General features: G+C 41.6%; 1 protein-coding gene across 5 annotated transcripts in view; it reads right to left on the reverse strand.

Annotated features, from left to right (window-relative positions):
- LOC125894594 (dedicator of cytokinesis protein 3-like) overlaps positions 1-17,462 on the reverse strand; it is a 307,437-nt gene that overhangs the window by 25,474 nt on the left and 264,501 nt on the right. For 2 of the 5 annotated variants that reach the window (XM_049586135.1, XM_049586126.1), the window contains exons 23-35: positions 14,959-15,129; positions 11,934-12,126; positions 11,015-11,142; positions 9,588-9,734; positions 7,371-7,469; positions 7,134-7,228; positions 6,937-7,012; positions 6,649-6,749; positions 2,434-2,492; positions 2,071-2,219; positions 1,852-1,937; positions 1,627-1,653; positions 657-752 (exon numbers count right to left, since the gene is read on the reverse strand). In XM_049586135.1, the coding sequence (XP_049442092.1) occupies positions 657-752; positions 1,627-1,653; positions 1,852-1,937; positions 2,071-2,219; positions 2,434-2,492; positions 6,649-6,749; positions 6,937-7,012; positions 7,134-7,228; positions 7,371-7,469; positions 9,588-9,734; positions 11,015-11,142; positions 11,934-12,126; positions 14,959-15,129 (1,427 nt within the window). Of the gene's footprint in view, positions 1-656; positions 753-1,626; positions 1,654-1,851; positions 1,938-2,070; positions 2,220-2,433; positions 2,493-6,648; positions 6,753-6,936; positions 7,013-7,133; positions 7,229-7,370; positions 7,470-9,587; positions 9,735-11,014; positions 11,143-11,933; positions 12,127-14,370; positions 14,557-14,958; positions 15,130-17,462 lie in introns of all 5 variants that reach the window. The other 3 variants (XM_049586108.1, XM_049586117.1, XM_049586145.1) reach the window with 3 other exon arrangements.

Below are 17,462 nucleotides of genomic sequence, written 5' to 3' on the forward strand. Positions count from 1 at the left end.
TTAATGCCTGGGTTAGTTTGGGTGCTTGAGCCCTTTTTTTAAAAAAAGAAAGAAAAAATCATTAACATTTTTAAGCACAATGAACTCCATTAGCGGACATCTTAAACTGTATTAAGCTGCCTTGTGTACTCTTTATCTGTTGTTTGTCCAGAGATGTGTTGTGTTCCTTTTTTTAAAGATATTTTTTTGGGGCTTTTTAGCCTTTAATGTATAGGACAGACAAGCGTGAAGGGGGGAGAGAGAGAGGGGGGGAGTGATAGGCAGCAAAGGGCCACAGGCCGGAGTTGAACCCGGGCTGCTGTGGCAACAGCCTTGTATATGGGGCGCCTGCTCTACCACTAAGCCGCCGACGCCCTGTGTTGTGTTTCTTTTTGTCTCTGAATGTTGAAGCCTAAAAGAATTTCTGTCCATATCTGAAGCTGAACTGCACTGGAGAGTGCAGCTCAGAACAATTATGGAGTTAGTAGTTATTAACAACAGGAAATCCCACAACTCTCAGTCACTGTCGCTCTGTCAAAGCATCATGGGAGCTGCAGTTTAAAAAAACACTGCTTTATCTTTGTTAAAATTATACCACATAACATCTCCAAATATCAAGTAACTGCTATGCAACTGTATGTTGTGTGTGTGTGTGTGTGTGTGTGTGTGTGTGTTACCGGTAGTCCAGCAGTCGTTCCATCAGCCGTGTGACGGAGGTAACGAAGGAGATCCCCGTCTCCCTCCACGTCTCCTGCTCAATCTTCTCCAACAGACTTCAACGAAAACAGACAGAAATTAGAGAACTGCTGCTTTCACAAACGATCTGATGCTCAGGCTGAGATGAGAAAACAATGGTCATTTACAGTCTGAGCAAAATCCATAATCCTGCAACCACCGTGTATCCAACACACTGTTTGAAACCTGACAAACTAAATTTTCTAAATGGGTCCCTTTGTATTTCCTGTTTTAATATTTTACAGTGTATGTGAATGATATCAGGAAGCAAACATAGATGAAAGTTGTTGCCTAGCAATGCAATTCCAGTGAAGTGGTCTATAACGTGATCAAAGATTGAAATCTCTGGAGACTCCAACACACACATAAAGCCAGTTTCCATTTTCAAAAACATTAGTCAGGCAGACAGAGAGAGTAAAGGTGGGTCGGTTAGTTCTTAAAAATTTTATATAAATATCCTGTCAAAGATATTGGAAAAAAAATGTAAATCTTATCTGAATTTGTTTTATTTTCTAGATGGATTTTGTTAGAGAAATTTGTTTTATTCCCCTCTGTGCTATGACAAACAGAATGGACTTGAGCATGTGAATGAGTGGGAGACCTCTCCTTCCTTAAAAACATCCTGGCCTTTCATAAATCATGGATCAGAAGGACCTTCATGATCTCACAGAACAATCATGGACATAAACAGTTTTCAGTGAAGTGAATATTTGGGGTTGAGTTTTGTATCTTATTATTAAATGTTTGGTTTTGATTCGGTGTGTCTGTTAAATGATTAACAGGAAAGAGCGCTCTTGTTTTTGTTTTCACTGAAAGAAAGGAGGAAGCTTCACTGTCTGACATCACCATCATGTTTGCAAAGAGTCATTATTCGTCATCACAGGGCAGATTCTAGTTCATCAGTTGTCATACCTTGGGTAGGGCCCAAACAGCTGGGTTCTATAGTCCCGCAGCACAGAGCAAAGCAAACACACAACAGCAGTGTTAGAGCAGAAAAACTGAGAGTTAACTTCTGTTAGCAGAGAGAGAAAGAGGACGGACTGAAGGCATCACTGGATTAACATTAGAGAGACGAGAGATCAAGGCAGAAACAGAGAGACTTCCGTTGTAGAAACTGTGAAGGAATATGTTTCTTACAGCAAACCGAAGAGCTCTCTGTAGTTCTCGTCACCTTTCCCCTCAGACACCAAACTGTCCAGCTTGTCAATCAGCTCAGCCTCCACCTTCACACACACACACACAAACAGATAAATAAATACATTAGTCTGTCCTCCTCTTTCAAAAGTGCCCAGAGCTGTTTTTTAAGCTGCTGCAGTCTAAAGCTGATCATGTGATAGATGCGTCTGTTTGTGTAACCTGTTTGAAATTCCCGTTCTTGCGCTGCTCCCAGTCCATCATGTCGTGGAAGATGGGGATCATGATGTTTCGTACCTCCACCTGAGGAACAAGCGTCACTCCCAGGAACGGGCCGATCATACCAGGGATGAAGTGGATCTTATTCTCTCCTACAACCAGCAAACAACTCATCAGTCAGAAAATAATCAAATGAATGTGTGCAAATGTATTATATGAGGAGGATAATGGATTGGATGCTCTGGGGATGAAGTTTAGATTTCAGAATTCAGAACAGAACAAACATTTTAATGATTTCAACTCACAAACTTTGTGTGTGGACGTGTGGAGCAGAACATATGTGGAAATGTGAAGAGAAAATCTTACCGAGGTTCTGCCACATGCTGAACAGCTCGTAGGTCATCATCACTCTCATGTCTCCGTACCTGCAGACGGACAGAAGGTAATAAATAAGTCCATACCCCCCCAAAATACTGATGCTCATTGTAACACTGTACAGTCTCTCACCTCTGCTCTTTCCCAAGGTCCACTTCACATAAGATGTTGGAATAATGATAATACAGCGCAAACACGCCCATAACGTTTTGCATCTGTTTGCAATTATCCATGCAACAAAGTACAAATGTTGCCTTCGCACCAAGAACACAGTAGTCAGACATGTTGAGACGTCAAACTAAAGGTCCTGACTGACAAGGTGCAGCTCTCCTCAAAACTTCAGGCAAGGAATTTAAACCTGTGAGGAAGAAACTGTATATAGGATTCAATATTCCAGTCTATCATCGTGCTTCAGTTGCCACCAACCCTTTGTAGATGCTAATACAGTAATTTCACTGTAGCTGCGTGTGGCTTTTAGCACTGATCGTTGTGAATTGGATTGTTTTCACATTAAGGCTCATTTGCATAGAAAGGGGCCAATTTTGTGCCAAATATATGCACATTACATCATTTAAATACATGCAAATAGCACAGGAGCACTGAGACACTGTTTGCTAGGCAGTGCAGTTAGGTGAGATCTCACCATGAGAATCACATGGTTTATTTTTGACTTATTTGTGCAAGTTTAGCAGCAGCAAAAGCTGCGTAGTCCTTCTGTGAATTCAACCATCGGACACTCAAATAAAATGGTGAAATGTAAACACAGTGCACTACAGTTGGTGGTTCTCATCTTCTTCCTGAAGGGACCTCTTTTCTATCGAGTCAACTTCCTGTTTCCTGTTTTCTTGTTGTATTTTGTTTCTTTTTGCCTAAAATGTTCATTTATGTATTTATTTTGCACTATGATGTAATGTCTACTTGTGTGGACCCCAGAGTAGTTGCAACCTTGGTAGTGACTAATGGCGATCCAAATAAATGAATAAACAAACAAACAAACAAATAAATAAACTGACGGTCCCTGAGTAAGTGACACGACATTTCATATTATATTCAATGCATAACAACAACAGTGCAGAACAACTGATAAACTGTGAATGTGAGTTTCCTGATATTTTAACCTCTCTAACTCCACCAGGATGCCGACATCCTCGCTCCCCTCCTCCTCTGTTAAATGGTATCTCCCAGGCGCACTACGTCATCAAACCATGTGATGTTTGGTATTGCTGGATTCAGGAAGCTCTCGACTTTTCAAAAATAACATTGATTTCTTATGTATTTCGCACCAGAGCAGCCTAAACACAGAAATTCCAAAATCGCAATGAGTGGTGACAAGTCATGTCATGCTGTTTTTCGACATGAAAAGTTAAAGGATTACACGGGATCTTATGTGGAGCTGTTAGCAGGGACATAGCTGGTTTATAAAAGGTAAGAGTCTCACTCCTACCATTATTTTTGGCTGAGATACACCGTCTAGAAAGTGGGATCATAACGTTCACGTTTCATATGGCTTTATTTGGTGATATTTTATGGTGTTTCTGTGTCATAAACAACATCAGCTATCATAATCACACCTGATTTCAATAAGGTACAATGTTTGAAGCTGGCTGAGTGTTGTTTGATCACTGACAGTACTGTTTTGAAGCCGAGTGACCCACTTGTCATTTGGAGCTCCGCCTGGATCTTTTCATGGTAAAAACACTGTAGAATGGTCATACTTTGAGCAGTCTTCTTCAAATCTGAAACAAGTGTTCATTGATAGTGTGCCTACAGCCCCACAGTGTCATTTACCTGCTCAGATGAAGCCACAGACAGTTATTCATCCTGAAAATCATTTTTATTTTATTTTAGGCAAAATCTTCAATTTTTTACTGACTTCAGAGGCCCATTACTCTGTCTCTGTATCACCTAGAGTATTTCTGACACTTTCACAAGAAACTTCAGGGAGTTTTCTTTCTGGCAAGACCTCATGCATGCATGTAGTCAGAGCGGTTCAGAAGCTACAGTCATTTAAACAACTTTTTATGATTCTTTGCCTGTATTATATTTTTGTTTTTGTTCCTCATTTTCAACAATCATAGTTCTGTTTTAGGACTAGATGAAACAATCCCTAGATTAAGCTTGTAAACCTGAGGTTTGAGTGGCGACGACGTATCCATCAGAGTGATTGCAAAGCTGTGGTGTGTGTGTGTGTGTGTGGAGGCGGAGGCGGGTTGGAAGCTTCATTGGGGTCATCAGGTGGGCACCCTCCTTCACTGGTGTTTCGATGATGATGGGCCCACTACACCTCCAGAGCGCTCATCGGCATCGCCTGGCGTCTAAGCCACTGGTGTTACTTTGGGGCCCAGGAGGTGTCTCGCCTCTTCACCCACAGCCATCGGCTTGCTTGCTCTGCTGCTCCTGAGAGGGCTTTGATGGTCTGGCGTTGGGCTTGGCCTCGAATCCCAAGGTCCCTAAGTAGCCTGATGGTTGACTTGCCCACAAAGCCTCTGCAACCGACTTCCACTGGGCGAATCTTAGCTTTCCAGCCGCGACGTTCAGCATCGGCCGCCAGCTCCATGTACTTTAGGCTCTTGCGCTCGAAGGCCTCCTCCACAGCATCCTCCCAGGGAACAGTAAGCTCTATGATGTACACAGAGCGGAGTGAGGAGGACCAGAGGATGAGATCTGGTCTGAGGTTCGTTGTGGCAATCTCAGATGGGAAGCAGAGCCTTTGATTCAGATCTGCCACCAACTTCCAGTCTCGTGCACCTCCGAGCTGACCGATGTCCGATGTTGTAGGGGCTGTGGCTGGCTTTGCACCTTCACGGACGAACACTCTAGCAGATACTGGATGGAATGATGGAGGAGGCAGGGCATTGATTTTTGTCCGCCTGGTCTCCAGAGCAGCTGCTAGGCACTTTAGGACGTGGTTGTGCCGCCAGGTGTAACAACCCTGTGACAGGCTTGTTTTGCAGCCAACCAAAATGTGCTTGAGGTTTGCTGGGGATGGACAGAGGGGACAGGTGGTGTCTTCTCCGTACCATTGGTTGAGGTTAGAGGAGGGTTAATAGCCTTCTTTTCTGACAAACTCAGTGTTTTCTTCCCCCTGACAGTCGGCCATTGCTCTGTGAGCTCTTTGGTTGTTTTAGATGCGAGGTAGTTTAGCAGACAGTGAAGGCTTTGTGAACATAGCTTGTGTTCAGATGTTTACTGTTCACCTATGCTAGGAGATTTTTTAACGATGGTATCATGAATATTAACCTAAACTTGAAAAATAATAATTAAATTTAGTTTTCTTCGCAAAGTAAATGAAATGCTGAGTTATAGGCCTACTGCCAATATATATATATATATATATATATATATATATATATATATATATATATATATACATATATAATGAAAAAAAATTAAAACAAGTTTTGCAACATCTCTTAAAATCAAGAAGTCCTCACGACCCCTTGGGAAGCTTTGGCAGCCCCTACGAGGAGTTGAGACCCCCAGGTTGGGAACCAGTGCACTGTATAATATTAGGGAACCTCAGTGAGCAAGACAAAGAAAGAAACATGAAACTTTGTTTCCTATTTTTTTCACTTTGACTAAATACTAAACACTGTTGTGCTCTGGAGACAGGTGTTGTGTTTAAGTTCTTTCCACCTCTGCACGGGTTACATTTAAACATCACAGTCTCACAGGATTTTGCTGCATCATCTCAAACGTCTCAATCCAGCCGGCACTTTTTAATCCGTGTCGGTGTAATTTCCACAATTCTTGAGATGTGGAGACTCAGTAGAAGCTGGAGGAACTCTTCCTGCCTGAGGAGGTTCAGTGTCTGGGGCTCCCTCGGTCCTGGGACTATTTGGTGGGAAACGCCTAATAGGGAGGGAAATGAGCTTTCCTGGAGCAAAGAAGTGCTCCTGCAGGATTGATAAAGTAGGTCGGCAAGTTTGTAGCGCTGCTTCACTTCAAAGAGGAAAATGGGTTCTTTCAACATCTGACTCTCAGCATTTTAGCTGCAGATGACACACGATAGTTATGGTAATGACGCTGGCAGCCAGGCCTGCAGGAGTGTGGGTGTTTCCACGTGTGTCTACACAAACAAGTGTTTGTGTAATGGTCTCTGCTTGTTGTGAGTGGGAATGTGAGAAAGAATGAATGAATGTGTCAGATACTGTGTGGTGTCTGATCTTCCCTTTTTTGCTAGTGCCTGTTTGTGTGTGTTCTTACTTGTCTAAGACCTTCTTCCTCTTAGCAGGACTCAAGTTTTCCAGCTGTAAACTGGGCTGGTTGATGTAGAGCACCGCCAGACTGAAGTAGGAGTTCCACACCTGCTAACACACACAGACACGGACAAACATTTCAGCCAAGAAATACTCCACCATAAGATATACTCCTGAGTTCAAAACCTAACTTAAGTAAAAGCATAATATGGTTAAAGTACTTCTAAGGTACTCATAGTTTAGTAAACTGTTCCATGTTGTCAGTGTTGAATGTGCGTGAGTTAAGGTCACGTACCTTAAAGTCAAATTCAGCTTCTGTGAAGTTCTTGTGCAGAGCAGGAGACAGGTACTGAGCTGTGGTCAGGATGATGCTGACGAACAGGAACACACAAACAGTTGTTGTTGCTTTTTAATGTTATTTAATGAGTCAGTGATCTATGCAAACTGTTAGATGTGTGTCTGTGCTATCTGGGAGATTATTCTGTGTCTTACTTGCTGGTGAGGAGCCTCATGATGTTCCAGTCACGAGGGAAAATACTGAGCTTCATCAGGTTTCTAAACACACACAAAATCTTCAACAAGAACTCCTGAAGAGAGAAAATTAGACGGAAAGAAGAAAGAAGAAGTCAGTGTTCAAAAAGTTGACCTTTTCTTTTAGCATCACTGGATACAAAGGCAGGAGCTGACCCCGCCTTGTTGTCATGACTAAGTGTTTTCACTGTCCCGTACCTTGAGCTCCTCCTTGCTCTGAAAGTTTTCCATCAGGTGCTGGAAGTGAATATCTGTCATCTGGCGGAGGAGGGACAGGAGGCATGACACATACTCTCCCTGCCAATAGGAAACCAGGGACAGGCATGTGAGCCAATCACGTGGGGGCAGTCAGCAGTAAGTGAACAATCAGAGATGATGATAACTCAGGCACTTTCCCAAACCAATCCCCACTCACCAGCCTGTCACTACTGTCACTCTGTATGAGGTCAAACTTTCAGCAGTGAGGGGCACTTGCATTACGAGAGCTGCGGAGTAAGTCTACTGTTTATTATGTGCTGTTTTATTATTTATCTCCAAAAACGATTAACATACTTTGTAATGGCTTAATCCATGGTGGCCGACAAGAGCAAACGTGTTGCTAATGAACACAATTCAAACAAATGAAGAAACATCTTCACCAACTTGACGGAAAAAAAAGCATTTAGAAAACATTCATCATCCTCATGAAAACATCAAACCTATTAAACGAACGGAAACAATTGCAGATTGCAACCCGCTGAAACTTCTCCTGGTTAGAAGGTTTTTACTGGGAGCCGAATTATCCTCAGAGGTCTCAGTAATTTAAATTGGAAAAAAAAAACGAAATCAGTTTCACGTTACAAATCAGTGTTTCCTCTACACTGACTGGCATGTTGGAGATGGGCGGCTCGCTGACCACATGCTAATCTAGGCTCACCTATTTGCTCTGATGACTTAAGATCCTGTTGTTCAGGAGGGTATTACCAGAAGATGAATTATCCTGAGAGCTCTCGAAACAGATGTGTAAACAAGTATGACCGCTGACTAAAGCAGTTTAATGTTAAAAAACATCAGCGGTTTTCCAACGCTCTTATTGCAGATGGGCTGCTCACTACAGAGGCTGAAACAAAAACATGAACTGCCCTACATAGAGCCAGTGTTTCATGCAGGCCTATGAGACAACATTTTGTTTCTGTGTACTCTGTATGAAGAAATGAGAAATAAACATGACGCTTAATACTTGAAACTTGATGAATTACACAAACGTACATTTTAGATTATTTTCCGACACCACTGAGGGACAGTCGATAAACTACAGTATGCTATGTGTCATCAAATTCATGTATTTGTGTGTTTTCAAGTTGGTGAAGATGCTTCTTTATTTGCCTGTGTGTATTTGTAGCATTTTGCCCTCACTGGCCACCGTAATATTCATCTTTTAATCAATGCGTGTATATGTGGGTAGGAGTCAAAGAGATGGTTCCTTTTATTTTATTTTAGTTTCATTTAGTGGTTTAAACCCACCATGAAAAGACAGTGGAAGGAAAATGCAGCTAAATTTTTGTGTGTGTGGCCAAAATTTATGATCCTTGCTCTGTTATCTGGCACTCACACTTCCAATTACTGGCAGTGAGGACTCACTGTTGGATGGGTTTATGTTCCACACTACCTGGAGTTGATAAAGCTCATAATAAGAGAAACTTTCCTAGTGAACACGCTGATGGCGGTGTACTGAATACAGCATGTAGGGGCTAGATTGAGACTGAGCCAAAAATGAAAGAAGTGAAATGTGAATGAAGACTGGTGGAGAGTCATGTGACAATCAATCACTAAAATGTATTGAATTTGCATGTTTCACTGCAGCCTATACTGAAAAAAACCCCCTTTACCTGTCTGAGAGACTGTTCAAGTAGTCCAATGCACATTTACATGACACCTCTACAGTCTAACTAAGAGACGTACTGTTCCTTCTCCAGAAATACATTTAATAAAGACAGAATGCAAACTGGAGCAAAACGAGAATTTCAGAATTGTTGAGCCATGCAAGCATGCAAACAGAGAGGAGGAAGAGGATGAAGAGTGATGTTTAATGAAGAGATAACAAAAGATGTGAAGAGCTGATGGACACATGGGTCAGTGACAGGATGGATTAATGGACTGATTAGGGGAGGGCAATATAGATAGCATGAATACTGAGAGTGATAATTATCACATTAACTGTACTGACCAAAGTATTGATCCCAGTGAGTCAAACAAAATCACTTCTCAGATATTTTGGTGATTTCAAGGAGCGAGGACTCTGTAACATTATGATAATATTTAAAAGACATTAAACACTAATATTAAATTACTGCCCAGCCCTACGAAGGACAGAGACGTGCATGGAGGAGCACAGTGGGAGGTGAAGTCGTAGTAGTCGTATTGTTAGTTACTAACAGTGATCTCCGCGGTGCACTGCGGACAGCGTTGACCCCTTACCGCCTCCTGCGATTGGCTCTTGCTCATGATTGACAGCAGGGTCTGCAGGAGGACGTCCAATAGGGACTCTACCATCATCTCCACCTCCTCCTGCACTGACGTGTCCTGGAGGAAGAGTTGAGAGGAAAAGGGGAGTGGGGGGAGGATAGAGAGAGGAACCATGAGGCGATGGAAAGCAGAGAGAAAAAAAGGAGAAGTGGGAAGAAAGGCAGAAGTGAACAGAGAGCTACAGTGAAACTTCTTTATTTTTCATGGTGTGTCACGATGTTGGTATTCACAGATCTCAGATATACAGTGATGATCCCAGACTCTGCCCCATGCAAACCCCAACTAACCTCAGTGCCAACCCTTGGTGACAAGCAAGACACAAGAACTTGGCTTGAGTCTTTACGAGCTGTAGCATTTATTCAGGGACAAATAGCCTAAACTACAGTATACACACTTTCTTTAACTTGATACTCTGTGCTGCGGTTGCTGGAGTGAAAATGTCAAATGCTAATATGTGGGGCCACCAGGGGCCCCTTTCACCAGTTATTTTTGGGGGGCCCCAAACATTTGCCTTTTTGCCTCTCCTGACGATGCACATCTGCTGATACACTGGGGAGAACCTAATTTTCTTCTTACAAATGTCCCACTAATGCCTTTGGATGCCACCAAGATGTGAGAATATGACACAATGACAACGTTCAACCTTCTCAAAATCATAGGAGAAAAAAAAAGACTATGGGGTGCCATTTAAGTTCATTTTAAATAAATAAATAAATAAACAAATATGACTATGAAATAAATCCTGAAATAAATGAATGAGGCAATAAATATATGATTATAAAAATACATGCATATGTACAAATGAGTCAACATAGTTCAATAAATAAATAGGTTTGTATTTAAAAAAAAAGAGGAAGTGTTTCAAGGGACTTTTTTCCCCCTGATGCCACATTTATTTCTCTACTCTTTTTTATTTTCCATCTGTTAAATTCAAATGGACGTGGTTATTTTAAATTCAGACCAAAGCAACGGAACCAGAGAAGAACAAAAGAGAGCCTGATGTCTCTGCAACAATAAGTTTTCCACTTGTATAAAACAGGATTATTGCTGCGACATTCATGCTCTGTAGAGGAAGAGCCCATCTGACAAAGTATTGTACAAATGCCAAGATCAGGATGAACATCAAACGTCACATCACACTTACTTTAAATTGATAAACATGGGTCCCTTTTTTCTGGGATTCCTTTACTGATAATGAATATGAATTCATCGCAGGTTGACAGCTGACTGAGAACTCCCACATTAGACCACACTGTACACACTGTTGGTATGTGCACCCAGTGTTTTATTGGTATATACTGTACATGTATATGTGTGTGTGTGTGTGTGTGTGTTACCAGTGAGCTGCTCTTGATGATAGAGAATATAGAGCTGAGTATTCCAGAGCAGATGAGCAGCTCTTTCTGCTGCCGCAGATGGAGGTGGATGTGATGGAGAACAACAGGAAGAAGGATCCTTCGAGACTCTGAGGGCACGCGCACACACACACACACACACACACACACACACACACACACACACAAAGACATTTATTAGTATCTAGTATTTGGTTAATGAAAAGTCCCGGTCAGACCAAAGATTCAAGACGAAACAGAACGCTGCAGGGAAAAGTTTTGGCGGTGTGAACTGTCCCATCTCAGCTTGACTCAGGCTGATGGTGCCACCTGTAACTCAGCTAGTCAAGTCACCATTGGCTGATTTTAGAACATAAGGCATGTCACCTGTCTCAACAGCCAATCAGCTTGTAGCAAAGTCAGCTGGTCAAGTCAGTTACAGCCTGTCACCTGGTTGACATGGCAGAGTTATGGATGGAAAGTCTTCAGGCTGCTGTGAAGCTGAGCCTACTTATGGCAACAAAAAATTTGTCTTGGGTGCGTCAGTACAACGGACAACCAAGAAAGGACGGCAGAGGAGATACCAGCACCCATTTGAGTCTATCAGTGACTATCATCAGTGCTCACAACACTGATGATAGTCATGGATTTAAACCAGGAACCCTCTTATTGTGAGGCGATAATGCTAACCACTGCACAACCATGCCACCATTAGAATGATCAGTATGGCCTTAAAATGACTTTATATATATATGTATAGGGTTCTCACACATCAGCCCATCATAAAATTTTCATTCACAATGTTTAACACCATATAGTATAGTGCACTTTATTCCGTAACATACGCGCTAGTCTTTTGTAGAGAAGTATAAATCAGAGGACAGATGATGACATGTGTGTGTGTTGTAACTAAAACCTTTACCTGGGAAAGAGAAGAGCCTGCTGTCCACTGTCCGGGCTATAGACTGCAGTTTGACCACATCCATGGACTGTCCGATGTGCACCGTGGACGGCATGCTGCCCAGAGTGCCACGCACAAACTCTGCCACTTCCTGCACCGTGAACATCTGCAGCAGCTCATCAAAGATGGCTGGGAACGAGTTCAACAGAGCGGCCTGGGGAAACGAGTAAGAGGAGAGGATGAGAGGAGTTTTTATAGAGGACGAGTGAGGTGGAAGTTGGAAAAACAAAGAGCAGGGAAGAGACAGTGGGTAGAAAGGTTAATAATGTGAGCCTCTGTGTTTGTAGTGTAGAGAAATGTGACCGTGACTTCATTCTGAAAAACAACAAAGAGGAGCAGAGGTGAGTTTAGTGGACATAGTGAAAAGCTGAAATCCAAAATGCCTGATGAGTAAAGCTTCTCATCTCACATACACGTTCACTTTATGTGGGTTCTCTGAGCTTTTTACTCTGCAGACTCTATTTTTTCACATTGCCTTCGAGCCAAGCACCCACTACCAAGTATAGCCTCTAATATTCTCAAACACAAGTACTGCATTTTGCAATACAGCTCTTCACTAGTTAAGACATTTGAAAGACACACGGTAGAGCAGACGAGGAAGATGGAAGTGAGTTCATTCATTAGCAGATAAGAAATCACAGCAAGATTAAAAGATTAGGAAAAAGACACAATCTTAGAAAGAGGAGGAAAAGGTTCAGAAAAAAAGCACAAGTTTGAATATCGGCAAGATATTAATTTGTAACCAAACAAGAGGGGGAGAAAACTTCCAGCAGCCATTTGCTTGTTTTAGTGACTCATCACAATAAGGACAATCCAGCAGATGAGCTTCGGGGATTTTAGTGTTTGGACAAAATGGTTTCAGTTTTGTGTTTGCAGCAGCTGGACTCAGTGTTGCACAGTTTGTGATTCTGGCAGAAGAACGATGGTTATTACTGGACATAACTGTGGTGGTTTGAAAGGTGGTGAACATCAACAGTGTCTTTGAAGACAGCATGTTTTTTTTTGTATCTTAGTTTCTTGAGCTAACAGCACAGTTTTCATCTTCACCAAGGACGTGATGCGGATCAAGTTTCAGCACAACACGCTGATAATGAGGTGATCTCCACAAACAAATATCACCTTTTCCTCATAATTTCCAAATGTTGCAGCTGAGGCCTCTGCAACCTTTAACAGTCAAACCTGTCTGATGTGATTCTTGGATGAATCCCTGGTGACAATACTTGTTTCTTTGATTATGGCATTATTTTCATGATCAAATAGGCTTCTAACTTTTTATTGATGAGCTGATTAATCACTTTGTCCATAAAATGTCAGAGAAAAAAAAATCTGTTTGAAGTCAGATTTGTGATTAAATTAATTGGTTTGTTGTTGTTAATGATTCATCAAATATCAGGATAGTTGCTGACTCTTTATTTCTGTTTATCAACTTATCAATTACTCATTGTTGAGTTTTTTTTTAATGACTTCACCTAAAGATAAAAATAACATAAATCTTCATGACCACAACGGGTTAATGGGAGCTTCAGCTTTTCATTGGTGCAGGACTGGTGACCAGTACATGTTTAAATTTAGTCTCTCTGATGTTTTAGTGCAGCTCACTGCCTCACAGGAAGAGAGGAGGAAGCCATTTCTGTTATTTATTCTTCACATGTGAATGAGCAGCCAGTCTTCAGGGTGTGATGTGAGTCTGGGAGCTGAGAGTGTTGAATTTTACTGTAATGGCACAAGGTAGAACATTTTTTTGGGGGGAGGAAATGACAGGAATCAGATGTGTGCTTACAGTTAGAAATGTGTGATATTGGTTTGTAGCAGAGACTGTATTATAAAGATGGACAACATGACAGCTCCCCAAGAGTGAAGCACATGTCAGATAAATTTTCATTTCAGCTAGCTCTCATCACACTGCTGTGTCTTCAGGTGTTAATTTTTCTGATAAGTTTGGTACTAATTAGATACTGAAGCTATAAAAAGGAGGTGTGATGTCATGATTAACAACTGTGTGAGCCAATCTGAGTGCTCGCAATCAAACGTGCTGCTCACGAGTAGTCGGACAGGTAAATGGGTGGGAACACTACGCTGCAGAGATCGCCACTGCGCAGCCTCCAAATGACATCACCAGCTAAAGACGTCAGCGGCCATATCCGGGATATTTTGGCTTCATTTTTGTACAGTAGGAGGAAGTGGGGATGAGTCATCCATCTTTACATTCAGTCAGTGTATCATTAGTGTGAGTGAGCAGTCAGTGCAGGTCATGTCAGGAACATGTGTTTGTGTAAAGCAGTCGTGGCTGTGCAGGATCATAGTGTGACGTTAGGCTCACAAAACGCCGAACAGGTGAATTAGGACTCTGGGCTTCACACAAGGAACAGGGTGTTTTGGTTTTCATCCGTCTACTTACTGACAGTGGAGACGGCCGCAGAGCGTTGGCGCTCCAGGCCTGAGTGCAGTTGGCCTGCCCGCTGCCAGGAGCCTGTCCTGGGGCAGGGGGCTGGGCTTGGCCCGGGCCAGGGGCTAGTGCTAAAGGAGCGGCCGGCCCAACGCCAGGGCCTGGGGCTTGATTTGGGGCTGGACAAGGCTGGGAGCCCTGCGGTGTGTGGGTGTGGAGGGAGGAGGCATATTAAGGACCCAAAGGGTGGAGCAAAGAATTGTGGGAGATTGAAAGAGAAGGTGAGGGAGGGCAGCCAGGAAAGGTCCAAGGTACAGAAAGGTACATAAAGGAGATAAAAGTCAGATTACAGCAACTAACAGGAAATGGAAACATCTTAACTACAAGAAAACACTGGATTAGTCTCATCTAAACTACAGAGACGCAACATGTGGCAGTTTCAGCTGTGAAAAAGGAAATTACTTAAACAAGGAAAGCACATCAACTTTACCATGAGATGATTCTTTAAAGAAAATAAATAAACAATTAAGAACAAAAACCTAAAAACAAAGCATTTTGTAGAGATCTGTAGAGTCTGTGTGTGTGTGTGTGTTTTCTCACCTGTGTGAAGATGAGGGTCTCTGAGTTGCGGCTGTCTAGGCTGAGGACGAAGCGGATCGACTGAAACAGTTCCTGGATGCTGGTGCGAAACTGCTCCTCCTCCATACCACAAGTGGCCCGAGAGTAAAGGATGCGAGACTGGACGATGAACTTAAACAGATACTCCAGAGCCTGAGGATGGACGTTTGTGTGTGTGTGTTTTGAGAGACAGAAACAAGGAAGCACAAAATAAATATTTTATTTTCATAAAAGCATCTCTATGTTGAGCTTTCCTTATGGTTTTTACTTCTGTTATTCAAATTGTCATCATTTCATTCCAGAAAGACTTAAACACTTTCAAGGAATACTTCACCTGCCGAATTATCATTTTAATATCAGTCACTCATCTGTTTCGTTGAATTGGGAAATTCAAGAATCAAAAACCTTAGAAACTTCTTGATGGACTGAGGTCAGTGTGGTCCACATTTAACAACAGCAAAACTATATCAAAACATCCTTTTACAAACTCTCACACAACTCATAATCCAAGTCTCATTTGTCCAGTCATATTCTCAGTACTTCCAAAACATGTGCATTTTTGCTAATACCTTACTATTTAACACCCTTACCACATAAACAGTCTCATGTGTGGACGAGTAGCGCACCTTCACTGTTTATACAGAAGTGTTTTAAAGAGTAATTTTTCATGACAATGCATGTGTTTGCGAAGTAGAGCTCTGATTTTCTGCTGGAGCAGAGAGCAGCTTGTAAGCTGATGATCTGATATAGTTTTGCTGTTGTTAACATGTGATCCCTACTGATTTCAATTCATCAAGAATTTTCTTTTTTTTTGAAAATTCGTCACTCACCGTAAAGTTATGAAAGAAAAACACTTCATGAAACATGGAAATGATCATTTGGAAGGGTGAGATATTCCTTTAAACATTTACCTGAAAATTTTAATATACACCCATTTCAGAACAGAGACAGAGGTTCAAGTGTGCAATGTTCAAACTTGAATTTGAACAAAAAGTCTTGTTTAACTAGGAATGCTGACTCGTGGTTGTATGACCTCCGCACAGCAGGCAAGTTTCTCTGACAGTTTCCATCCATGTCAGTGAAAACATGGATGCTTCGCACACAGAAGATCTATACAATCAGCACAGTTTCAAGACCTGACCAAAATGACCAAATGTCTCCCCTTCTGTTCCTGAGATATGACGCTGAGTAATGGCCAGAAAAGTGTTTTTGCAGAATATTATGATGTCACATTGAAGTTGACCTTTGACCTTTTTAATATAAAATATTATCACATCAACATATTATCCTGTTAGACATTTATCTGAAATGTTGTCAAAATTACCGTGTGAAATCTTGAGTTATGGCCCAAAAAATGATTTGTGAGGTCACAGTGATCTTGACCTTTGACCTTTCGCCATAAAGGTCTAAGCAGCTCATAGTTGATCTCAAGTGGCCATTTGTGCCAAGTCTAAAGAAATTTCCTCAAGGCGTTCTTAAGATATTGTTTTCACAAGAGTGGGACAAACAGACGGATGGATGGACGACCCAACAATAATGCCTCCAGTCATGACTGTCGCCGGCGTGGAGGCAAAATAAATATGAACAATTCGTTTTCACTTTACATCATCAATATGTTTTAAGAGTAGATATGATTGTTTTCTTAAGCATAAATATTTAATTTGAATATAATCACTCTTCTAATGAGCTCAGTATAACATGAGTAGAATTACTTAGCTAATTGTTCATTTTGCTTTTCTTTGACATATGATTATTTGAAAATGTTAGCTGAAGCAGATTAAAGCTAAATAAAGCTGTCTTTAATTTTCTCAAAGGGTGAACAAGAGCACAGTTTGTACAAGACGGAGACAAACAGATACAAGTTAAAACTCAGCGGACATGGACGCAGACAAACTTGTTAAAATATGGATAAAAACTCAGATCTGCGCCCACAGCTGCAGCATGTGTCAAAACTATCCTCAATAATTCACACCGTCCACTTTAACATGACAGTGTGACCCATTTGAGACGAGTGTTTGAGTCTGATAAATAATTTAAGGTGCTGTTAAATGGCACATTCTCTACATCAGCTTCTATTCTGAGCTCTGCCTACAATAATACTGATGCAATGGTGAAAATGGTGGAGTCAGCCTTTTGTTGCAGGCTGCGTGAGGACATTCAGTGGGAAGAATTACCAAGGTGTAAAGATGTTGATAAAGCCCTTTGGTTTTCACTTAAAAACTCTGTGAAGATAAATCACTGAGGCAGGGTAGAATATCTGCAACTTCTTGTTTGTGAAAGCCAAAGGGAATAAAGGAAACACACTAGGAGGGAAAACCAGTGATTCATTACCCAAGTTGGAGCATTTCTGTTTTAATACTATAAAATGTCTTTAGCTGGAGCTCTAGCTCTTTTTTCTCTACTTAATGAAACATAAAATCTAAGCAAGAGTGTAAACACCATATTTGTAAAAAGTGAACACATATGGAAAACATAATCGCATTAAA

Source organism: Epinephelus fuscoguttatus, linkage group LG1, assembly GCF_011397635.1.
Source record: "Epinephelus fuscoguttatus linkage group LG1, E.fuscoguttatus.final_Chr_v1".
NCBI classification, from domain to species: Eukaryota; Metazoa; Chordata; class Actinopteri; order Perciformes; family Serranidae; genus Epinephelus; species Epinephelus fuscoguttatus.